This window comes from Phyllobates terribilis, unplaced genomic scaffold (genome assembly GCF_046119375.1).
Source record: "Phyllobates terribilis strain yellow unplaced genomic scaffold, ASM4611937v1 Scaffold_11__3_contigs__length_659146591, whole genome shotgun sequence".
NCBI lineage: Eukaryota > Metazoa > Chordata > Amphibia > Anura > Dendrobatidae > Phyllobates > Phyllobates terribilis.
This window is the reverse complement of record NW_027362771.1, coordinates 378571271-378597619: the sequence shown is the minus strand read 5'-3', so window position 1 is coordinate 378597619 and position 26349 is coordinate 378571271. Positions and strand designations below refer to the sequence as shown.

The 26349-nt window shown below is 43.1% G+C and overlaps 1 protein-coding gene across 4 annotated transcripts in view; it reads left to right on the top strand.

Annotated features, from left to right (window-relative positions):
- CHRNA7 (cholinergic receptor nicotinic alpha 7 subunit) overlaps positions 1-26349 on the top strand; it is a 460420-nt gene that overhangs the window by 285595 nt on the left and 148476 nt on the right. For all 4 annotated transcript variants that reach the window (XM_073652950.1, XM_073652949.1, XM_073652951.1 and 1 more), the window contains one exon: positions 7819-7863. In XM_073652950.1, coding sequence (XP_073509051.1) covers positions 7819-7863 — 45 coding nt within the window. The remainder of the gene's footprint in view (positions 1-7818; positions 7864-26349) is intronic.

Genomic DNA, 26349 nt, shown 5'->3' with positions numbered 1-26349 from the left:
AGATTACTATGCCTTTAAACAATTCTCGCCTGCTCATATGATTATGTCATGTGTTTTGAAGCTTCGGATAGATTTTTTTGCAACATCAGTTAATTAAAGACACACCTGTGGATGTATTTTAATACACACCTGAAACACACTGCTTCTTTGTGTAGCATCATAGGAAAGTCTAAAGAAATCAGCCAAGATATCAGGAAGAGAACTGTGGACTTGCACAAGTCTGGCTCATCCTTGGGTACAATTTCAAGATACTTGGAGGTGTCTCACTCATCTATACAAACAATTATATGCAAGTACAAACAAGATGGGAATTTCCAGCCATCATAACGCTCAGGAAGGAAGCGGGTTCTGTGTCCCAGAGATTAACGTGCTTTGCTCCAACCCATATCAACCCAAGGACAAAACCAAAAGACCTTGTGAAGATGATGGCGGAAGCTGGTAAGATTGTGTCAATATCCTTAGTGAAACGAGAACCGTATCAATATGGGCTGAAAGTGCACCCAGGAACAAAGATCTTAATTTTTGGAGACATGTCCTGTGTTTTGATGAAACTAAAATTGAACTTTTTGGGCATAATGACCATCGTTAAATTTGGAGGAAAAAGGGAGAAGCTTGAGAGCCTAAGAACACCATCCCAACTGTGAAACACGGAGGAGGCAGCATCATGTTGTGGGGTTGTTTTGCTGCAGGAGGGACTGGTGCACTTCACAAAATAGATGGCATTATGAGAAAAGAAGATTATGTGACAATACTGAAGCAACATCTCAAGATATCAGCCAGGAAGTTAAAGCCTGGATGGACATGTATTCCAAATGGACAATGACCCTAAGCATACTGCAAAAATAGTAACAAGGTGGCTTAAGGATAGCAAAGTCCATGTTTTGGAGTGGCCATCACAAAGCCCTGATCTCAATCCTATTGAAAATTTATGGGCAAAGCTGAAAAGGCAGGTGCGAGCAAGGCGACTGACAAACCTGGATCAGTTACACCTGTTTTGTCAGGAGGAATAGGCCCAAATTCTGGCCAACTATTGTGAGAAGCTTGTGGAAGGATATCCCAAACGAACGTTTGACCCAAGTCATTTAGTTTAAGGGCAAAGCTACCAAATACTACTGAAATGTATGTAAACTTTTGACTTTGCAGTAAATAATAATATGCCTTAAAACATTCTCCCTCTCTTATTATTCTGGCATTTGGCAAATATTAAAAATGATGGTAATCCTAAATGACCTAAAATGGGAAAGGTTTATTCTGAGTTCATGTGAGATATTGAGAAAAACATGCATGTGTCTTTTTATATAGTGTACGTAAACTTCTGGTTTCAACTGAACATGTATTTACATGTATACAGGTATTTAGTTGAGCATGGTTAGGCACAGATATTCACCCAGGTCATAAAAGCGATAGTCACTCTCTGCAAAGGAAGTAATTATGTCTTATAGTGCAAAGTTCATGTTTATCAAAACTCTGTTTTATATCTGGGTATAGAAAGATTCTTGCCAATCAGGGTTTGCTGGGCAGTGACAAGTCAACGTGGAGCCATTGAGAAACTGAGCCTTGTATTTTGAAAGCTATGTTTCTTCTAAAACACCGCTGCCATGCGAAATAGAACATTTTATTGTTATTATAGAAGTTTATTTTTCATGCTGCCTGTAGTTAGGGCACCACAATCCTGCTGGTAGGTTCCTTTTACAGTGTTTGTTTATAAATGTTGTAGCTTATTATTTTTTAAAGCTTTCCTTGAGATGTCATGTTGGAGACATTTCTTTGCTATATTGTCTGTCTTGACAATGCTTACAAATGGCAAATGAATTTTTATGTGGATAAATGTAAGGTTGTGCACTTGAACTTTATTATACAATGACTTAAAGGGGTGGTCTGGCTCCTAAAATGTATTTTCTAACTATTTATCCTTACACCCTAACCACTTTGTATTTAGCTTTACCACACAATACCCAACACTTTTCCCTCTCTAGCTAATCCCTAAATGTGATATTTTACTGCACTTCCTGTGATGTTTCGTTTGAGAGAAGTCTCAAATGTGACATCACAGGAGGCTGGGGCTACACTCACTCCAGGAAGCGTCCATTGTCCCTCCTGGAACAGTACATAATGGGAGAAGCGCTGCAGTTAATCATTAGTTTCTTGCATCGCTGCCACCTCTGAAGATATATACAGTACAGACCAAAAGTTTGGACACACCTTCTCATTTAAAGATTTTTCTGTATTTTCTTGACTATGAAAATTGTACATTCACACTGAAGGCATCAAAACTATGAATTAACACATGTGGAATTATATACTTAACAAAAAAGTGTGAAACAACTGAAAATATGTCTTATATTCTAGGTTCTTCAAAGTAGCCACCTTTTGCTTTGATGACTGCTTTGCACACTCTTGGCATTCTCTTGATGAGCTTCAAGAGGTAGTCACCGGAAATGGTTTTCAGTTCACAGGTGTGCCCTGTCAGGTTTAATAAGTGGGATTTCTTGCCTTATAAATGGTTTTGGGACCATCAGTTGTGTTGTGCAGAAGTCTGGTGGATACACAGCTGATATTCCTACTGAATAGACTGTTAGAATTTGTATTATGGCAAGAAAAAAGCAGGTAAGTAAAGAAAAACGAGTGGCCATCATTACTTTAAGAAATGAAGGTCAGTCAGTCCGAAAAATTGGGAAACTTTGAAAGTGTCCCCAAGTGCAGTTGCAAAAACCATCAAGCGCTACAAAGAAACTGGCTCACATGAGGACCGCCCCAGGAAAGGAAGACCAAGAGTCACCTCTGCTTCTGAGGATAAGTTTATCCGAGTCACCAGCCTCAGAAATTGCAGGTTAACAGCAGCTCAGATTAGAGACCAGGTCAATGCCACACAGAGTTCTAGCAGCAGACACATCTCTTCAACAACTGTTAAGAGGAGACTTTGTGCAGCAAGCCTTCATGGTAAAATAGCTACTAGGAAACCACTGCTAAGGACAGGCAACAAGCAGAAGAGACTTGTTTGGGCTAAAGAACACAAGGAATGGACATTAGATCAGTCGAAATCTGTGCTTTGGTCTGATGAATCCAAATTTGAGATCTTTGGTTCCATCCACCGTGTCTTTGTGCGATGCAGAAAAGGTGAACGGATGGACTCTACATGCCTGGTTCCCACCGTGAAGCATGGAGGAGGAGGTGTGATGGTGTGGGGGTGCTTTGCTGGTGACACCGTTGGGGATTTATTCAAAATTGAAGGCATACTGAACCAGCATGGCTACCACAGCATCTTGCAGCGGCATGCTATTCCATCCGGTTTGCGTTTAGTTGGACCATCATTTATTTTTCAACAGAACAATGACCCCAAACACACCTCCAGGCTGTGTAAGAGCTATTTGACCAAGAAGGAGAGTGATGGGGTGCTACGCCAGATGACCTGGCCTCCACAGTCACCAGACCTGAACTCAATCGAGATGGTTTGGGGTGAGCTGGACCGCAGAGTGAAGGCAAAAGGGCCAACAAGTGCTAAGCATCTCTGGGGACTCCTTCAGGATTGCTGGAAGACCATTTCCGGTGACTACCTCTTGAAGCTCATCAAGAGAATGCCAAGAGTGTGCAAAGCAGTCATGAAAGCTAAAGGTGGCTACTTTGAAGAACCTAGAATAAAAGACATATTTTCAGTTGTTTCACACTTTTTTGTTAAGTATATAATTCCACATGTGTTAATTCATAGTTTTGATGCCTTCAGTGTGAATGTACAATTTTCATAGTCAAGAAAATACAGAAAATCTTTAAATGAGAAGGTGTGTCCAAACTTTTGGTCTGTGCCGTATATATCAAATAAATCGTCAGCAGGGGGCATTGCTAGAAGCAGTGAGTGACACCAGCACCTCCACACAGCTTCTAGCAAATGAATGATCAACAGGGGGAGGTGCTGATATCACTCACTGCTTACAGCACCGCCCCTTATTACGATTCATTATAGGGCCGTACTAGAAGGTTTTGGGTGGTGCTGGGATCACTCACTGGTTCTACCTTTGTTCCCTGATGTTTTTTTTCATAGGCACTATGGTGGCTGCGGAGATAAAAGTAGAGTGTCGGTGCTGCACTCACCTCTCCCACAGCAGCGTCCATCACCTAGAATGTCTTCAGAGGGGGCAGCGATGAAATAAACTAGCAAGTAACTTCTGTACTGCCTCCTGGTGACATCCTGGTCCAGGAGGGGCGATGGACGCTGTGGGGAGTGAGTGCAGCCCTAGCCTGCTGTAATGTCTCATTTCAGATTCCCCTCAAGTTAAACATCACAGGAAGTACAGTGAAAAAAACACATTTAGGGATTAACTACATAGGTAGAAGGGTCTTGTTGTGTAATAAAGCAAATTACAAAAGTGGTTAGGATGTAAGGATAGATATTAGAAAATACATTTTAGGTGCCAAACCACCCCTTTAATAGTAAAACACTGAGTAAAACTACTACTAAAAGAAACATAGTGGACATGTAAATGGTTAGCAGTTTTCACTCAAATTGGACTATAAGCAGGAGATGTTTTTACAATAACAAAATAAGAATTATTTACCTGCTGAATTAAGTGCTACTCCACTTCCATCGCTCCATTGGTCCTCTCCAATTTATATTTACAGGGCATCAGCACAACACGAGACTGCTGCAACTGATCACTGGCACAGAAGCCAAGATAGACAGCAGGAGCAAGCTGAGGCCATTGATTGCCTGCAGTAGTCGCATATTGTAGATGGGACAATTCCCATTGCAACCTTGTAAACACAGACTGGGACAATCTCCTTACTATATACAAAACATTAGAGGGCTATGTTTAAAGATCTTTAGAAAACTAGGCTTGTAATCATCACAAGAGAGCATTCTCTATATCTACAGTAAAAAAGGTTTCATCGCAGATGAAGATTCTTTACTAAATGAGCAGTGAAGCTATGTAACTCTGCCCTACCAAGTTTGTGGTGGTTGATTCAATGAACAAGGTCACAAGAGGCCTGGATTCCTTTCTTGAAAGATATAATATCTTACATTGTGAATACTTAATATTTGGAACTGGAACATGGATCTAGGGACTAAGAGCTGCTCACATGAGCGTATAACATGGCCAAGTGCTATGCAATGTTTTATCACATAGCAATCGGACCAGTGTTGTTCTATGGGGCAGCTAAGATCGGTTCGGCATGAGAAAAAAAATCGCAGCATGTTGTGAGTGCATCCGAGTATCAGATTGCACGCACCTATATCTTTGCGAATGCTGGCAATGGAGGATATGGAGAAATTACTTTCGAGAGAATCGGAGCACAGTGCACAGACACTCGGCTCAACCTCTGACAGCGTTTGAGCAGTGTGTCATTTGCATAATCGGCTCCGATTTTCTCGCATGATAGAACATACACTCGTGTGACCCCGGCCTTATTCTCACAGTTATATTTGGAACTAAGAAAGAATTTCCCCTGATATGAGGCAGTTAGCAATTTTTGCCTCACTCTGGGTTAACTGTAAGATTAATGGTCGAACAATTTTTTTTTCAAATTATCAGCTACAGAATTAAACTATGTAAGAGTCCCTGGAAAGGAATGGAGAACAACCCCCGCCCAAGACACCAGTGCCGTGGAATATGCATAGAGAGCCATATAATTTTATAACGTGTATAATATGTTATATTGTTAATATATTTTCTTTTTCAAACCCTCTGACAGTTCTGTGCAGTACAGCTGTCATTAACCCTTTTTCCTGCCAGAACAATGTCACAATTTTGATATACACATATGCAGAGAAAAATAATATTTTATCCTTGCATTCATTTCCCAAACTTAGAGATCTAGTAAATTGTGCATATACCACCAAAACCAATGATTTCTTGCTTTCATGGGCACCTTCACGAAATTTGCATCAAGATGTAACATTTAGTAAAAACTGCAAAAAGTGTCATGCAGAGGCTTCAAACAATTCTTGAATTACTATGAGGCTTCCCACTGACCTACATTGGCTCACCAGCGATAAGGGAATGAAGACAGAGAAGCAGAGGCACTGTCAGAAAAGCCGGAGATCTGCACCTGCCGAATTTGTAAAGATGAAATCTTTCTTCATTGGATAAAGGAAATATTGATTAGTCCTTTGATGTTTTTTGCCGTCTTTCTTACTTATCGAGAGCCTGCCATTTACATGTTTTCTGAACTGGCTGTCAGTTTAACACCTAGCTCGGAGAATAGCCAAATCTCACTCCCTGGAGGTGGAAAAATATAGGCCCGTGGGAAACACCTCAGACTACCACAATAGGCTGTGCTTGGGACAACTGCACCGCCTGCCTCCCAGTTACGCCCCTGGAGTCTGGCATTGTCATGTTGAAATATGGCTTCTGGGACACTTTGGAGATATGGCCCTAACACTCACACCATGAACAAATCAATGTAATGCTGAGCAGTTATTCTACCTGGAATGAAGACTAGAGGGGTCTGGCTGCTTTACATTGCAAGCCAATGCAGCCATGTTCTGGTGCTCATTAGACTTACATTGTAAAAGCCACTTCTGGTTCATGCATAGAGTTGGCTGGCTAGTCGAAATTGGGTTAAAATCACTGAGAAACGGAGCAGATCGTAGCTGGATACAGAGACGGCAGTGGTAGGCGAGTATATTAATACACTCACACTACACTACATGCATATATACACACATTTAATAAAAAATATAGATGGGAGTGCTTTGTTAATAACCAGCATGGTGGTATTATTACTACTGTATATGCTGGTGTTATTTGTCTGTTATATTGCAATATTATTATTATTATTATTTCTTATATAGCGTGTGTTATTGGAAATATAGGTAGTAGTAAATCTTGATTTTCTGTAAGTAGGGTAATTTAAAGGGAATCTGTCATCCCCTGGGACTTATATGACCTAATAATATGGGCATACAGGTGATAGAAATGTCAATCTATTCATACCTGTATGCCTCATATTAGAGGTCTAGTTGCTGTGAAATTTCTTTTTACTCATTCAGGTTTCTGATGCGTTCCAATCTCGGGGCCTGGATGAAATCCCCACCTCCTGTGTTAATTATAATGTCTCCCCCCTCCCCCTGTGCAGGCGTGGCCAAATCCCACGCCTGCACACTTCACTTTTTGGACAAACCGCACTTCTTCCTCCCATCTATGTTCATTGTACTGCAGGGATCTTGTACGCAGGTGAGTCACTGTGACTTCCCAGTGCCTGCGCACAAGATTCCTGCAGTACAATGAACATAGATGGGAGGAAGAAGTATGCCTTGTACAAAAAGTGAAGTATGCAGGTGCGGGATTTGACTACCGCTACTGCACATCACAGGGCATTGTGATGTGCAGGGGAAGGGGGAAACATTATAATTAACACAGTAGCGGGGATTTCATCCGAACCCTGGGGCTGGAGTGCATCAGAAACCTGAATGAATAAAAAGAAATTTCACAGCAACTAGACCTCTAATATGAGGAATACAGGTATGAATAGATTTACATTTCTATCACCTGTATACCCATATTATTAGGTCATATAAGTCCCAGGGGGTGACAGATTCCCTTTAAATTACCCTACTTGCAGGATGGAGCTGGAATGGGCCTGTGTGCTTTCAAATGCCAGGGCTGAATTTTCGTTCCAGTCGTCCCTGTATCTATGTGTATATTAATAACTGACTTGTGAGGTGATCAGAATACAGAGCTCTAACTTTTCTTAGCAGGAACTGTTAGAAATATGAAGGAATTCTATCTAGGGAACAATATATAGACTTCACAAGTACAGAACAATAATTGAATATAACAGTAGGGATATTACTCTCTAAACACATTTTCATTCTCATTTTAGGATGAAAAAAATCAAGTTTTAACTACGAATATATGGCTACAAATGGTAAGATATTATGTTTCTTCCAATATTTAATATAAAGATGTGAGGTCTTTCTGGATCTCATAAGCTGAATGAGCAATGACTCCATATTAAAATGAAGTTTAGTTCAATGTTTAGAGTAAATACTTCATGACAGGAAAAAAATGACAAATGCTTATTGAATTTATTATATCCTCAGTGGTATCCAGTGTCTGGTGTTTATATGGAAGATAGTGTTTCATCTGTAGTACTTTAAAATATATGCATCTGTATATAGCTTTATTAATAAAAACTCTCACACATACTATTATTGTAGACCCATCCCTGTAACATCTCTAACACTAAGAATTCTACAAGAATTGCAGCCGTTATTGCAATTCAATTTATATGGAGATGAGAAAAATGTTTACTAAAATGCATTCCAGTTTTCAGAATATCTAGCAAACCGTAAGACAGTAACCTTTTTTATAATAACATGTTGGTACATAAAGTGGCATAGGCCAATATCATTATTGGTTATCTACCATGAGAACCTCTACTGGACCTTGGCACTAGGGTTCTTTGCATCAACCATGGCACAATTAATGCTTGTGTAAATAAGTAGTGCTATCTTATGATGATTATTTTCTCCTTTTGAGGTTTATCTATACAAACTACATGCTTACACCATGCATAATGTGTCAAAAGAGTCAGACTGATCCATTGAAGAACCAAAGTGACATCTGGCAGATACAGAGTCTGTCAAAATAATGGTCAAATAATCAAACCAATATTTGGTGTGACCACCCTTTTCTTTTATACCAGCATCAATTCTTCTAGGTACACTTGCACAAAGTCAGGATTTTTGTAGAGTTACAGTCCTGTGTATGATGCAACAGAAAATCCCAGAGGCATATTGCCCAGGACCTCACAGTAAATGCCACTCACTGTGTGCGTCTATAGATATAAAACTCCAAAGACACGCATAACACAAAAGAGAAGAGTTTTTCAAATGTTATAAAAATTGTATAAATTTTATTAACCAATAATTAGAGCAAGAAAAAACATACCATAAAAGAAGGGACGTGTGCCAGAGGACTGGAAAGAGTAGCAGCAAGGCACCAACAATGTCGGGGGAAGGCTACATAGAATCACATAATATGATTACTGTCACAAATTGGCAAGTATAAATAACACCCCTAAATCACATAATAGAGTTGCTGTTACAGGCTAGCTAAACCGCATTTACCTCTGTAGATTACATATTTAACATGGCAATTTCATACCTATTAAGTAGCTGTAAAGTATACTAGCCATGATAAATTAAGCAATGTGACGGTAAGCCACTTCAAGATTCAGCAGCAACAGCATTAACTGGATGTAAGGTGGTAACGCTTACCCCAGGCCATGGTCGTGCCAAGAAATAAAAGTGTAAGCCGCTTCCCAACGCGCGTTTCGCGTGTAATCTAGTCGGCATTCTCAAGGAAAGGTAGATTTGTGTGGCCGAAGGACCTTAAAATACATCAGGTGGGCGGTCACATGGTGCACCATGTGACCATTTAACCACCAATAGCATCAGTGGTACGGCGCGTGCACAATGGAACAGGCAGGTCCCGCAGCAGCTACACGGCGGTCACTTCCGGGAGCGCGCAGCCGGGATGCTGCGCTGTCACAGAAGGGAGGACGTCGGGCGCCGCAGTTCGGGACATGACCGCGCCAAGCGCACGCGCACAAGATGCTGATGGAAAGGTATATACATAATGTGTTAGAGCAGCAAGGCACCATGACACCCTATGGATAAACTGCATACATAAATAGAACATATAAACACATTTATAGATATAAATACACAGCAATAATACATACAAAGAATCAAAAAATAATAAATTCTGGTGTATGATAAGTGCATGGCTGCATATCTTGGGAAGATGAAAAACACCTGAACAGAGAATAAACGAAACAAAAATAAGGAAAGAAAAAATTAGGAAACACCATAAACACCACACAAAAGAAAAATAATAAAAAATATAAATAAAAGCTGCTAAAGCATCACTGAAAGGTCTTCGATTAAGACCATGATATAATTTAATCAGGAGAAGGAACGCACGTGGGTGTTCATAAAAATGAAGCAAAACTGAGGGTTTCATTCAATCCCTTTGGGGACAATGTATCCAGTGTGACAATCCACTTAGTTTCTCTCTGTGCCATAAGGCGCTTCACATTACCCCCTCTTGCCCCAAGATGAACTACATCTATGCCCCGAACAGAAAGTGATGAGGGATCGCAATCATGGAAAAGGCGAAAATGTCGGGGGAGGGTTTTTAACTCAGAAAGATCAGTCACTGACTTGGCCGCAGCAATGTCCCTAACATGTTCCCGGACTCTGACTCTGAGTTCCCTGGATGTAAGGCCAGCATAAATGAGTGAACAGCCACAAGTGGCGTAATAAATGACATTAGTGGAACTGCAGGAGATACGATGATTAATGACATATTGTTTATCTCCTGCTGCAGAGTCAAAAGTCCGGGTACGTAGGACATTGCTGCACACCAGGCAGTGTCCGCATGGGAAGCACCCCAATGTGGGTTGGAATGCAGAGAGAAAGGTCTTATTAGAAGGGACATAGTGGCTCCTGACAATCAGGTCACCGAGGTTTTTGGCTTTCCTAGACGTCATAGACGGGGAATCTCCCATAGCGCCCGCCAAGGAGGGTTCTGTTAACAGTATAGGCCAATGTCTCTTAAGAATGGTACGCATCTCATTCCACTTGGTATTATATGTGGAAATGAAACGGGTCTGATTGTCAATTGGTTTAGTACTTCTCTGGCCATACAGTAATTGAGAGCGAGATGTTGCCTTGGCTCTATTATAACCCCTTTTAATCGAGCGTTTACTGTAGCCGCGTTGGAGGAATCTTGACCTCAGGGACCTGGCTTGATCTTCAAATGCCTCCGAGGAGGAACAGATCCGCCTGACCCTCAGGAACTGTCCAACCGGGACGGCCCTAATAGTTGCGGGATTATGTGCGGAGGAGGCATGAATCAGTGAGTTTACAGCTGTTGACTTCCTAAATACGTCAGTCCTGATGGAGAAATCATCATCAACCTCCAGGCTGACGTCAAGGAAGTCAATTTTAGCTGCATCCGCTTTATATGTTAGGCGGATGTTCAAATTATTGTTATTAATCTCACCTATAAACCTCCCGAGCTGCTGCAGTGTACCCTTCCACAGAAAAAGGATATCATCTATATATCTGTACCAGCATAAAACATGGGTAGCGGCCATTCCCCTTCATCGCCAAAAAGGGATCTCTCCCAGGCCCCCAGGAAGAGATTGGCGTATGAAGGCGCGCAGGCCGCGCCCATGGCTGTACCACGTAACTGGAGATAGAATTGATCCTTAAAGGTGAAAAAGTTGTGGGTCAGGATAAACCGCAGCAGCTCTAAAATAAAGTCGCAAAGAGGGCCGCCCAGGTTGGAGGCCCCGAGGAAGAGGCGGATCGCCTCCAACCCATCAGAATGGTCAATACACGTATAGAGAGTCTCCACATCTGCTGTCACCAATAAAATATTGGAGTCCACAAAGACACCGTCAAAGCGAGTAAGGACGTCCGTCATGTCCTTTAAATATGATGGGAGAGTCTCTACGAGGGGCTTAAGATAGAAGTCCACAAATTTACAAATAGGTTCGCAGAGACTCTCAATTCCGGACACGATCGGGCGTCCCGGTGGATTGACGGCGTCCTTGTGGACCTTAGGTAGCAGATAGAAAGTGGAGACCCTAGGGAACCGCACTGTAAGACCCTTAAGGACCTTTTTGTCAATAATATTGGCCTCAAAGGCCCTACCCAAAATGGATTGGAGCTCTGCTGAGAAGGAAGACAATGGGTTGTAACCCAATTTAGTATAGGTGTTTTTATCACGTAGTTGGCGTAGTGCCTCTTTTTCATAGAGGGCACACGGCCAAACTACGATGTTCCCCCCTTTGTCAGCTTGTTTAAATACCAGGTCAGAATATGACTGGAGTTTAATTAGTGCTGCTCTCTGAGGACCCGTGAGATTATCCTGTCCCCGTGTATTAGAGGTTTTCTTAAAATCCTCATAGACCAGTTTAGTAAATATCTCAACTGCTGGGCTGATCAAAAGGGGGGGGAACGTGTAGATTTTGGAATTATCTGTGGAGGGAACCTACCTCTGGCTTCTGACGCCTGTTCACCGAGGAGGTCCTCCAATGATTGTAATGCCTCCCTCTCAGCAGAGCTCATCGCCGAAGGTGTGGTTCTGTCTTTATGATGCAGCTTCTTCAGAATTAATTTACGTGAGAAAAGATTTAGGTCCTTGAGGGCTGTGTATGAGTAGCCAATTATACCAAACAAGTGATATTGAGCATTATTTTCATAAGTAGGTTGAAATACAGTCATTAGCTGAAATGGAAACAGCTGTGTAGGGGGCTAAAATAGGCATATAGTGTTACAAAGGTGATGTTGAGAAAGACATTTTCATGTCACAGGTCATGCACCATGGCAAGACTGAGAACAGCAACAAGGTATAAGGTAGTTATACTGCATCATAGTGGTCTCTCCCTGGCAAAGATTTCAAAGCAGACTGGGGTTTCAAGATGTGCAGTTTAAGCACTTTTGAAGAAAAGGACTGTAACTGCAGCGTTGAAGACCGTAGATGCAGTGGTCGGCCAAGTAAACGTAATGCAGCAAATGAAAGACACATCATGTTTCTGTCCTTCTAAATCGCAAGATGTGCAGCAGCTCCGAACTAGCAGAAGCCAACAAGAACTAGCAAGTACCCATCTACTTTTTTAAGAATTCTAGAATTGAGGCCAAAAAGCCTTACCTTTAACATGGAATCAAAGCTAGGCCACTCAAATGCACACAAAAACGTAGGAACTGGGGTGGAGAAAAATGCCAGCAAGTTCTCTGGACTGATGCGTCAAAATTTTATATATTTGTCTGTAAAAGAAGACAGTTTCTTCATCAAAGGGTTGGAGAGTGGTACAATAATGAGCATCTGCAGTCATCAGTTAAAGCACACTGGAGATTAATTGCAAGTTTAGGGCTTCATATCAGCAAATTGATTTGTTCAAGGTTAATAGTGAGCTCAATGCTGAGATACACAGGCAGATATTTACCCGTCATAGAATATCATCAGGGAGGTATCTGATTGGCTCCAAACATTATTTACAGCAAGACAACAACCCATAACATATAGTCAATGTCTTTGAGAACTATCTTCAGCGTAAAGGACAACAAGGAGTCCTGGAAGTGATTATATGAACCCCATAGAGCCCGGATCTAAACATCATTGAGTCTGTCTGGGATTATATTAAGAGATAGAAGGATATCTGCTGAGTTCCTTCAAAAACTGTGTGCAAGTGTACTTAGAGGAACTGATGTTGTGTTGATGGTAAAGGGATAGTCACATCAAATACTTATATAGTCATGCGAAAAGCTAACTCTTGAATTCCTCTTTGAATTCTATGGTTTTTCATCTCAGGTCATATTAAAAGAACATTTGGGCTTTAGAAGATCTCAAAATTAGATAAATACAACCTCGAATGAACAACAAAACAAGATAAATTACACTGATACACTTTACCTTTTGAATTTTGAATTTAGAATTCATTGGCATTCTGAGAATTTCATAGTCAATGAAATGAATGCACGGTGTTCAGGTCCTGCATCTGCAAAACAACCTAAATAATCACCCCTCCAACATTGTGCTGTAAGGCTGGTAAAAGATGTTTCTGCTTTTTTTTTTTTTTAACAAATGTGGCACGGGGCATTAAGGCCAAACTGTACACTGGTTTGCCCAATGGAAATTGTTCCGGAAGTATTGTGGTTTGTTCGGACGCAACTTTACAAGTTTTCAAATTTTAGTTGTGCTGTGTCAAGTTCTTTTTTGAAAGATCAGGCATTTTACTAGCAACCATTCCAAACAAGCCATACATGTTTAGTTTTTTTTTAATTGTATTGTCATGAATTAGAACATTTAACATGCTGAGGCCTTTTCAGTCTAAGGTGTAACTCTTGTTCTTTTTTTTTAACAATTCTCTGAGAGTATTTCATGGCCTGACTTTGGGATGAACTTGCTGTAAGTTCACTCCTTTAAAGATTGTCAGTTGTCTTGAATATTTTCCATTTGTGAATTATCTTTGTCACTGTAGAATAATGGACTCCAAATTGTTTGGAAATGGCCTTATCACCCTTCCCTGACTGACAGGCAGTTATTTCTCTAAGACAGTTTCTGATGATGTTAACACACACCAGAATGTTTCAGTCGAGCAATCTGCCCAAATTTCTGCTTTTATAGAGGTGGTCACACTTAATGAACAATTAATCATGGGTTTTTGATTAGCAGATCTAGCTGCTACTTACCCTCTTTATTTCAATAGAAGCTATAAGAGTGTGCCTAATTTTTCACAAATTCATTTGCATTTTGTACTCTTTGTTGCTAAATAAATGACGACATAGTGTAATTCTGTAGGAATTAAGACCTCTAGTGTTAAATGTCAAGCCACCTATCCAGAAGCAATAACTTGGTCAAAATTTGGTCATGCAACAAGGACAATGATCCCAAACACACCAGAAAATCTACATCTGAAAGGCTGAAAAAGAAAAGAATCAAGGTGTTGCAATGGCTCAATAAAATATTAGACCTCGGCCCAATTGAATTGTGGAAGGACCTTATTAGAGCTCAGCATAAATGAGTGTGCATGAACCTCAATGAACTTAAAGGGGTTGTTTGGTCTAAATTGATAAATCTGCAGTCACTCTGTCAGACTTACGAATCCCCCCAGCTCACGCACTGTGCGCTGTGAGGATTTGCCGGTTTCTGAGCCCAGATCAGCGAGCATTGCACTTGCACCAATGTTATTCAATGAGGCAGTGTTCATATGCGAGTTTTTCCTCAGCTATAATTGGGCTGAGGAAAAAATTGCAGCATGCTGCGTATGGCCCCGTAGAACAACCTAGACTCACTAATGCAAGTCAATGAGTGCAAGAAAAAAAATCACACGGCACATGGACCATGCGTGCATCATCTGATTTTTATGCACACAGCTCAATGGAAACCAGACATTTTATCAGCCAAGTGCAATAAACTCACAGCCCGAACCGTCAGAATAGAATTGATAGATAGAAATATGTCAGTGAGATATATAATCAGTGCTCTGCATGTGTACTTTTCTGTATTTGTATTTAGCTAATAAATAAATAATAATAATAAATAATTCTTTTAATAACCAACCAACTAAGAGACAGCAGACAGGTGTGAGTTGGTCTTATTAGTCTGGGAAGGGAATAATAAACATGGAGCTTCCCAGCCTATTAATAGCACCTCTCAGCTGTCTGCTTAACCTTTACTGGTTATTAAAAAGGGGGAATATCAGTAAGGTTACCGCAGTTCAGTGGCTGTGAACCACAGTAACCTTACTGACATCACCGCTCGTTACAGCATAAGAAGAGGAGACTGGAGCAGCAGCCAATGCTGGTTCTCATGCTGTGGTGGGCGGTAACATCAATAAGGTTACCGAGCAGTGCAGCATGAGAATAGGCAATGGCTACTACTCCATTCTATGTTTTATTATTATTATTTATTTATATAGCACAATTGATTCCATGGAGCTGTACATAAGAAAGGGGTTACATACAAAATACAGACATCACATACAGTAAACGAACTATCAATGATAGACTGGTACAGAGTGAAGGGCTTACATTCTACAGGATGATGAGGAAGGAGACAGTAGGTTGGGGGGCTGCAGGAGCTCTGGTGGTGGTGAGGAGGCAGCGTGGTCATTGTAGGTTGTAAGCTTTCTTGAAGAGATGGGTTTTCAGGTTCCGTCTGATGGATCCGAATGTGGTGGCTAATTGGATGTGTTGAGGCACAAAATTCCAGAGGATGGGGGATAATGAGGAGAAGTCTTGGAGGCGATTGGGTGAGGAACGAATAAGTATGGAGGAGAGAAAGAGGTCTTGGGGGGATCGGATATTACATGAGGTAAGATATTTGGAGATGTACGGAGAGAAAGGTTATGGATGGCTTTGTAGGTCAATGTTAGCAGTTTGAACTAGATACGCTGTGGAATTGGGAGCCAGTACAGGGATTTGCAAAGGGGGATAGCAGAGGAGTTGTGAGGAGAGAGCTGAACTAGTCGGAGCAGCAGAGTTAAGGATGGACTGGATAGTTGCAAGAGTGTTAGCAGGTAGGCCACAGAGGAGAATGTTGCTGTAGTCAAGGCAGAAGATGATGAGGGCATGCACAAGCAGTTTAATAGATTTAGGATTGAGGAAAGGACAGATTCTGGAAATATTTTTGAGCTGGAGGCGACAGGAGGTGTTGAGAGCTTGGATGTGCGGTTTGAAGGACAGGGCAGAGTGAAGGTTTCCTCAGAGGCAGCGATTTTCCGGTACAGGTGAAAGCATGATGTCATTTATTGTGATAGATCAGGTGAGGAAGATACAAGAGATGGAGGAAAGATAATGAGTTCAGATTTGTCCACATTGAGCTTGAGGAAGCAAGAGGAGAAGAAGGAGGATATGACTGATAGACACGCTGGGATTCTGAACAGCAGAGAGGTGACATCTGGGCCAAAGAGGTATATCTGAGTGTCATCAGCTGATGGTACTGAAAGCCATGGGACTTTATGAGCTGTTCCATGCCAAGGGAGAAGAGTAGGGGCCCTAGAGAGAAGCCTTGAGAGACTCCAAAAGAGAGAGGGCGGGATGAAGAGGTAGTGTGGGAGCAGGAGGCGCTAAATGTGATATGAGGAGATCCAAGATAGGGCAAGGATTTTGACGCTGAAGGAAGATAGGATCTGTAGTAGGAGGCGGTGGTCAACTGTGTCTAATGCAGAGGACAGGTCAAGAAGGAGTAGTATAGAGAATTGTCTGTTAGCTTTGACTGTAAGTCATTAATAATTTTGGTCAGGGCAGTTTCGGTGGAATGGTGGGGACAGAAGCCTGATTGTTGGTTGTCGAAGAGAGAGTTAGATGAAAGGTGAGAGGAAAGCTCAGCGTGAACATGTTGCTCAAGGAGTTTGGAGGCAAATGGGAACAGTGATATGGGGCCATAGCTGGACAAAATGGTTGGGTCGAGGGATGGCTTTTTGAAGATGGGTGTGATTGTGGCATGTTTGAAAGCAGAGGGGAAGGTTCCGGAGGTTAGTAATAGGTTGAAGAGATGGGTTAGGGATGGGATGAATGTTGGGGTGAGGATGAGGTGGGATGGGGTCAAGTGCACAAGTGATGAGGTTTAATTTGGAGAGGAGACGAGTAGGCTCTCCTTCACTGATGTTGGAGAGGGAGGTTATGGGGGAAGGGCATTAGTTGGTAAACAAAGGGGTTGTGGTGGTTGAACAATAAACACTTGCCTTGTTTGGTCGATCTTGTTTTTGAAGTGTGTGGCAAAGTTTTCAGCAGAGATTAGGGAGGTCGGAGGGGGCAGTGAAGGGTGGAGGATGGAGTTAAAAGCATTGAATAACTGTTTGGGGTTGTAGGATAAGGAAGATATGAGGGTTGTGAAGTAGGCCTGTTTAGCAAAAATGAGGGCTGATTTGAATGCGAGTGTTGCTTGTTTGAATACAGTGAAGTCATCTTGCAAATGTGTTTTCTTACAACGCCGCAACCCTGGATGCTTGCCAAAGCTTTTTAGTGAGGTTATTGTGCCAGGGTTGTTTATTAATTCGTCGCACTCTGCCATGCATGAGAGGAGCGACCGAGTCAATAGCTGACAAGAGAGTGGCAATGTAGAAAGCTGTGGTGCTGTCTGTGTCATGGAATGTAGATATACATGCCAGTGATAGAATAGGGTGAGAGAGTGTGTGTGTCTAGATGTGCGAGGTTTCTGCGGGGGTGTGCTAGTTGCTGGACATAGGTGGCAGGTGAGGAGGACAACGATGAGAAAGTGAGTAAATGGTGGTCAGATAGATGGAGAGGGGATTGTTACGGGTCCGGGTGGTGGAACCTCTGTGCTTCGGTGCAAGGAGGAACCAGAGGGGCATGACTAAGTGCCTACTCGGCCTGACCAAGGTCGTACGGTGGCTCAATAGACTCCGTGAACCAGGGAGGGACCAAGCAGGGGGACCAGGTGCCACTCTGGGACCGACCTTGTGTGAGAGCAGGTGACTCCCACAGGTCATATGGCAGGAACTGACCGGTACAGCGGATGAGCACAGCAGGAAGGCTGACGGGTGGTCCGGATAGATAAGCAGGCTGGTTCGGCAGATAACCAGACAGGTGCTCTGGGTAGGCAAGCTGGCGGGCACAACAGGTAACAGGTAGGTGCTCCAGGTAGACTGGCAGGCAGGCACGACAGGTAACAGGCAGGTGCCCCAGGTAGGCAGGGTGGCATGCACTACAGGTAACAGGCAGTTGCTTCCAGGTAAGCAGGCTGGCGGGCACGGCATGTAACTGGCAGGTGCTTCCAGGTTGGCAGGCTGGTGAGCACGGCAGGTAACTGGCAGGCGGACTGGCAGACAGGCCTGACAGGCAGACTGGCGGGCAGGACTGACAGGCAGCAGGACCTGAGAGCTGAAGCAAGTGTTAGCACACAGAACAACAACCTTGAACGGGCACCTCCATATTGGTGGAGGTGCTTTAAATAGGGGAAGTCCTTCGGCCATTGGCCGGGGACTTTTTAGGATGGTGCGCGCAGCCCCTTTAAGAGGGAGGGAGCGTGCGCTCACGCCCCCTAGGCACTGTGCCCTGGAAGCTGCGCACAGTGCTCGCCACAGTAGCTGCAGGACGGGAGCCAGAAGACACCGGACCAGGGCCGTGGCGGTGAGGGGAAAGGAGTCTCTGCCCGGCAGGAGGCAGAGACGCCGATGCTACAGTACCCCACCCTTTACGCCCCCCCTTCTTTAAGCCCGAGAGAAATTTTTTAAGAAGATGAGGGGCATGAATGTTCTCCCTGGGTTCCCAAGACCTCTACTCTGGGCCAAACCCCTTCCAATCCACAAGAAAGAAAGTCTTTCCTCTTACCCTCTTGGGGGCCAAAATGTTTTCTACCTCAAAGACGTCCTCAGCGGAGACTGGAGCTGGAGAGGATGTACCTGGATCATCAGAGAAGGAATTAAGGACAACAGGTTTGAGGAGGGATACATGAAAGGAGTTTGTAATTCGTAAGGTGACCGGGAGTTTCAGCTTGTAAGCCACGGGATTGATTTGGTTCTGAACCTCGAACGGACCGATGAACCGCGGACCCAACTTATAGGAAGGTATCTTGAGACGGACATATTTGGAGGAAAGCCAGACCTTGTCTCTTGGACGGAATTGAGGCGGATCCAGACGTTTCTTATCAGCATGTCTCTTCATCCGCTTGGAGGACTGAAGAAGTGCAGATCTAGTGTCTTCCCAAATAGCCGAAAATTCTCTGACAAGAGACTCCGTGGCAGGATTGTCCACAGAAGAGGAGATGGGAAAGAACGGGGATTTAGTAGAAGACTCGCTCTCATCTCATTGACGAAGTGCAGGAGAAAACTGGACCTAGTTGATACGTTCCACTTGTCCATTGGATTGAGGGTGATAAGCAGAGGAAAAATCCAAGGAGACATCCAGCAGTTTGCACGTAGCTCTCCAGAACTGCGAAGTGAACTGAACCCCGTGATCAGACACAATGTGGAGGGGTAGACCGTGAAGATGGAAGATGTGATGGATGAAGTCCTTAGCCAGCACAGATGCAGACGGAAGACAAGGCAAATGACTGTACAACCGGCAGAGACAGGGAGATCCGTAATGAAGTCCATAGCTATGTGTTGCCACAGAGCGGAAGGCACGGGAAGATGAAGGAGACGGCCGGATGGCAGGCGCCGGGGAACCTTGTTACGGGCACAGGAGGAACAAGCCGCATCGAAATCCGCAACATCCTTGCGCAGAGAAGGCCACCAGTAATGTTGGGAGATGAGCAGAAAGGTCTTCCTCTGACCAGCATGACCAGCTAGTTTGGATGAATGGATGAATGGCCCCAGAGTAGAACTTTCTTACGATCTGGAACTGCCACAAAAGTCTTACCAGGTGGAAGAAGAGACAGGTCAAACGGAGCCACAGTCATTACTTTAGAGGGGTCGATGATATGTAGAGGCTCCTCCTCTTGGTCAGAGGACAGGAACGAGCGGGATAAAGCGTCAGCCTTAATGTTCTTGTCCGCCGGGCGGTAATGCAGAGTGAAGCAGAATCGGGCAAAGAATAGAGACCACCTGGCCTGACCTGGGCATTTTGTAAATAGGCCAGGTTTTTGTGGTCAGAGTAGATGACCACCGGGTGCAGGGCCCCCTCCAGTAGGTAATGCCACTCCTCCAGCGCCAATTTGATGGCTAGCAGCTCACGATCTCCTATGGAGTAGTTGCGCTCGGACGAGGAGAAGAGCTTGGAGAAGAAGCCGCAGGTTGCCATTCTCCCGGACGGGGATTTCTGGGTGAGCACCGCTCCGGCTCTGGAGGAGGATATATCAACCTCCAGGAAGAACTGCTTGTTGCAATCCGGACAGTGCAGCACAGGGGCGGAGGAGAAAGCTTGTTTTAGGTAGACGAAGGCCTCCTCCGCTTCGGAAGTCCATTCCCTGGGATTTGCTCCCTTACGGGTGAGCGGGGAGATGTGGGCGGTCCGGGAGGAGAAATGAGGGATGAAGAGGCGGTAATAATTTGCGAAGGCCAGGAATCGCTGAATCGCCTTCAACCCCTCCGGTCGGGGCAACTTTAAGACGGCAGAAACCTTCTCGGGATCCATCCGCAGACTAGTCTCGGAGATAATATAGCCCAGGAACAGAAGGGAAGTCTGCTTGAAGAGGCATTTCTCAAATTTTGCGTATAGGCGATTCTGCCGGAGCCTTAGCAGAACCTAACGAACATCCCTCCGGTGTGTTGGCAGGTCCAGAGAGAAGACCAAGATATCGTCCAGGAACACTACCACGCAAGAATACAGGAGATCACGGAAGATGTCGTTAACCAGCTCCTGGAAGACGGCTGGGGCATTACAGAGACCAAAGGGCATCACGCGATATTCATAGTCACCGTCCCGGGTGTTGAATTCCGTCTTCCACTCGTCTCCCTGGCGGATCCGGACCAAATTGTACGCCCCACGAACATCGAGCTTGGTGAAGATCTTCACGCCTTTAAGACGGTCAAACTGCTCCGAGATGAGAGGCAGCGGGTACTTATTCTTGATGGTAATCTGGTTAAGACCCCTGTAATCGATACAGGGACGTAGTGAGCCGTCTTTCTTCTTAACGAGAAGAATCCTTCTCCAGCCGGGGAGGTAGATTTCTGGATGAATCCCCTAGCAATAGCAAGATTCTCTTCTATGTACTCAGACATGGCCCTGGTCTCAGCCAGCAACAAGGAGTAGATACGCCCGCGGGGAGGAGAAGCACCAGGTACCAGGTCGATTGGGCAATCATACGGCCTATGAGGTGGAAGTGTCTCTGCCTCCTTTTTGTCGAAGACGTCCGCATAGGACCAGTAGGGTGCCGGCAGACCAGGTAGATTAGCCGGAGTAGACGGAGGTCGAGCTGGACGAACCGGAACCAGGCAGGACTCATGGCATTCCTGCCCCCAATGGAGCACTTCACCAGACCTCCAATTCAGGACAGGTTCATGTCTCTGTAATCAAGGTAGACCAAGCAAGAGGGAGTGAGAGAGACTGGACAGCACATGAAAGGAAATCCTCTCTGAGTGCAGCATTCCCACCTGAAAGGTTACAGGCTCTGTGACGAGCAAGATGATCTCCAGAAGAAGTTTTCCATCCACAGAAGTGACCACCAATGGTTCAGCCAGGTGTATGGTAAGGATCTGATAGCGCTCCACAACAGCCTGTGAAATGAGATTCCTAGCTCCAGAATCTAGGTGGGCAGTCTCGAAGAAGCAGGTCTCACCACTGGAAATAGAAACAGATAGAGTCAAGGACAGAGAGGATTTATTCTTGCCTAGGACGACCTTTCCAAGTGGTCCTAGACACTGGAGTTTCCCAACTTCACTGGGCAAGAACAGATAAAATGCTCTTTACTGCCACAGTAGAAGCAACTCCCCTCAGCTCGGCACGTCTCCAGGCGAGACTTGACCATCTTGGTTTGGTCAATTTGCATAGGCTCTGGGGAACGTGTCCGAGGAATAGCTGGTTGCGTGGCTGGGCTTTGGAATACAGGAGCGAGATGCGGAAGTCTTCTCTCCCGGGTAGTCTCCTTAGCTCGTTCCAAAAAACGGATGTCAATCTGGGTAGCTATTGACACCAGGTCATCCAGGATGGAAGGGATGTCACGACCAGCTAGCTCATCCTTGATCCGCCCGGAAAGACCCTCCCAGAAGGTGGACACCAGGGCCTCGTTGTTCCAGGCAAGCTCAGATGCGAGGGTTCGAAAATGTATGGCATACTGGCCCACGGTGAGACTCCCTTGATGGAGACGGAGAAGTGAGGAGGCAGTAGAAGATTTTTGTCCGGGCTCATCGAAGACCTTCCAGAAGGCAGTGAGGAAAGCCGGAAGATCAGACACCAGAGGATCCCCTCTTTCCCACAGAGGGTTTAGCCATGCCAGTGCCTCCCGGTGAGGTGTATTTCTGATTCATTTAATGTTAGCTTCATTGAACAAAAATGTGCTTTTTTTTCAAAAATAATGACATTTCTAAATGACCCCAAGCTTTTGAATGGTAGTGTACATGAGTAAGCCAGGATGAGACTAAGATAGAGCTCTTTGGTAAAGCACATCATTCTACTGTTTACCGAAAATGAAATGAGACCTACAAAGAAAAGAACATAGCACCTACAATTAAGTATGGTGGAGGTTCAAAGATCTTTTGGGGTTGTTTTGCTGCCTCTTGCACTGGGTGACTTTACTGTGTGCAAAGCATTAGGAAATATGAAGAATGCCAAAGGATTCGGGGTCACAATGTAGTGCCCAGTGTCAGAAAGCTGGGTTTATGTCTTAGGTCATGGGTCTTTCAGCAGGACAATGACACCAAACATACTTCAAGAAGCACACAGAAATGGATGGAAACAAAATGCTGGATAGTTCTGAAGTGGCCAGCAATGAGACTGGATCTAAATCCCATTGAACACCTGTGGAGAGATCTTAAATTTGCTGTTGGGGTGAGGCACCCTTCAAATATGAGAGTCCTGGAGCAGATGGCAAAAGAAGAGTGCTCCAAAACTCCATCTGAGAGGTGTAAGAAGCTGGTTGATGGTTATAGGAAGCGATTGATTGCAGTTATCCATTCCAAAGGGTGTGCAAGCAAATATTAAGTTGAGGATGCCAGCAATTTTGTCTGGCCCATTTTTAGGGTTTTGTGTGAAAGTACAGTATGTCCAATTTGCCTTTTTCCTGTTTTTTTTCAAGGGTGCCAACACTTTTGGCCATGATTGTAGGTACTGAAACACCTACTTCATGGAGAGTGTTCTTAACTTAGGTTGATGTTGTGAAGGGGTTTTTCTTCACCATGGAAAGGATTCTGCGGTCATCCACCACTGTTGTCTTCTGTGGATATCCAGGCTTTTTTGAGTTCCCAAACTCATCAGTGCGCTCTTTTTTTGGAGAATATACAAAACTGTTGATTTGGCCACTCCTAAAATTTCTGCTTTCTGTCCTTTGGTCCTTTGGCCACATGTTGTGGGTTCACAGCAACAGTTTCCAAATGCAAATGACACATCTGGAATTAGCTCCACACCTTTTACCTGCTTAATTGATGATGGATTACTGAGGGAAATGCCCATGCAGTACATTAAATTAAATAGCATTTCAGATAATTGTCAGATTACTTTTGTTTTTTTTAGAAAGAGGTTGCTACACATTAAAGAGCTATAATTCCTAAACCCTTACTCCATTTAGGATGCAAATACCCTCAAATTAAAGCTGAAAATTTGCACTTTAAGCCCATATTGACTTTATAATGTATTATGTATTTTGAATATGTTTTGGTAAACAGCTAAAATGCCAAAACTTGTGTCACTGTCTAGAAATTTCTGGACCTAACTGTATAACATCTGCCTAAATTGCTGTCTACGCGATTGTCAGCCTTCTCTGTCTATCAATACCTATAATGATCTTTGCCACTTCTAAGCATTATTTGTAGGTTGCTCTTAACACCATGTTATTCACTAAGAGAAAAATATACTGTATTTTCAGCAGCATGCCTACACTTACATTACAATAGTGTAAATCTGATCCTTCAAGGCATTGATGTGTGGTCATGTTCATATCTGTAAGGTACACCTGCCTTGCATACCATGGTTTTTCAAATAATTTGAATATGGAAACATGTATGTTATTAAAGTGACAATATATACAGACTCCTACCGAATTGTGGATGACTGCATTGTAATTCTTGGTCTACTTTAAATTATACAGTATATATAACAATTATTAACCCGAATTTTCACTGTGCCATGAACGTTAATTTGATATACTGATCATTTGTATGCAAACTGCAGCTGCTCGAAAAATCAAATGATCGACTATGGTACACAAACTGCGCAGGTGAACAGTGGTAATGATGTAGTACACCACTCAGGTATGCTTTACAATTGCTAATTCTGTACTACTAAACTGTTTCAGAGAAGCATACTGTAGTTAGCAGGGTTAAAATTTTAATTTCAAGTAGTTATCAGTTGTTCTTTTGTAATAGGACAACAGATTCCTTACTGATTTGAAGAATGGCAGAATTAAAAAACCTATCTTTGGCAATCTTGTACAGATCTTGTAATATATTTAAGATGCAAGGAGGGCGGTCAAATCCTTTACAGGCACAATACTGCGACACATGGACTGCATAAGCATCTGGAATATGAATCTTTTGGGACTCTGCGCCCCATGTGTATGAAACCCTAAATTATACATTCTCGTGATGTGATTCTATAGCTGAATTCTATAGGTTCATCCCACAAAATAGCTTCTCCTACTAGTCTCAAAAATGCCTTCATGTATCATTTGCCTGTTGGCAAATAACTGCCTTTGAATCCTCTTTTGTCTTACTATGCTTTTGAATTAAACATCCTTAGTAAGCGTCTTCATACATACAGGTTTACAGAAATAAAGACAGTAATCAGAGAAATTGTTCTTTTTAAGATGGCAAATTTATTGGAATACAGAAAAGGAAATTCTCAAATGACTTGAATTATGTGAATTGCCTTAAATGCCGACCATTTCCTGCATAATTTCTTGTCTCTTTTAAGCTTATAATGTACTTTAGATCTGTAAGTTACTTTCATTGCACTGCTGAAAGTGTGAATATCATGGTATTCTTTTTTTTGATTACGCAATGGAAAATTAATTCTGCAGGTTAATAAAATTTATGTTTTTCAGAAAAAAAAAGATCTGACGATATCGATCATTTTGAATGTTCTTACCCTTTTTTTTAATTTGAGTAATATATAATGCTGAAAAGTAATTGTGTCTTTGATACTACAAATTAAACATTTATATATCCTCTCGGCAGTAAGGTGCTGTTCTACGGATGATGCAGATTACTTGACCTTGTTATTGTTAAGAAATGCATGCAGATGTCTTTAATACATGTATAAAGCCAGCGCAACATGACATGAGCCACTGGGTGTTCTTCTTTGTGATTTTTACAAGGTGATGGTGGCATTACTGACATAGGTGGCAAAACAGACCTCGCCCAATATCAAAAATTTAAACAAGGCACTGTTAAAATAATAAGAACATTTTTTACTTTTGCAAGGGCATGTGTCATTGGCAGTGTATGTCACATGTCCTTGCTATATAAGACCAAGCCATTTTCCCCGTCGCCACCATTTTCTCACTGCTGCAGCTGCGTGTTAGACGGCACCGCTGTTGCTGAGTGCGCTATACCTTGTTAATTTCAAGCCAATTTTCGCACAAATCTACAGATAGCTTGGGAGTAGGGAATAGTTGTGATTGCAGTCCTTTTAAGGACTAGGTTACAGCATTTCCTACGACTTTTATCACGCAGGTCTGTGCTCTTAAATAGATAGATTGTGGGAGTAAAGACTAATTGTAATTGCAGTCCTTTTCAGGACTAGGTTACATCAGTTCCTATCAGTTTTTGCCAGGCAGGTCTGTGCCAGTGCTGTGCAAGTTTTTTTCACAGCATTTGGCTGAATTTAGCAAAGCTAATCCTTTTTGGCCTAGTGCACAGTGTGTTAGTCAGTGGAGTAGCCTATCTGTGTTGCAAGATATACCACCTGTGTATAGAATACCAATTTTTTTACTGCACCTAGTGAAGTAAAATCTTTTGGGCATAGCATCATTCTATTAGTCCATCTATACTGACCGCCATCAGGTTGCAAATTGAATATAATTTTTTTCTGCATCTAGCTCTGAAAAAATATTTGGGCTTCTAGCAGTGTGTGGGACTTGTTCTATTAGTCCATCTATACTGACCTCCATCAGGTTGCAAACTGAATATAATTTTTTTCTGCATCTAGCTCTGAAAAAATATTTGGCCTTCTAGCAGTGTGTGGGACTTGTTCTATTAGTACATCTATACTGACCTCCATCACGCTGCAAATTCAAAATTATTTTTTGTCTGCATCTAGCTCTGAAAAAATATTTG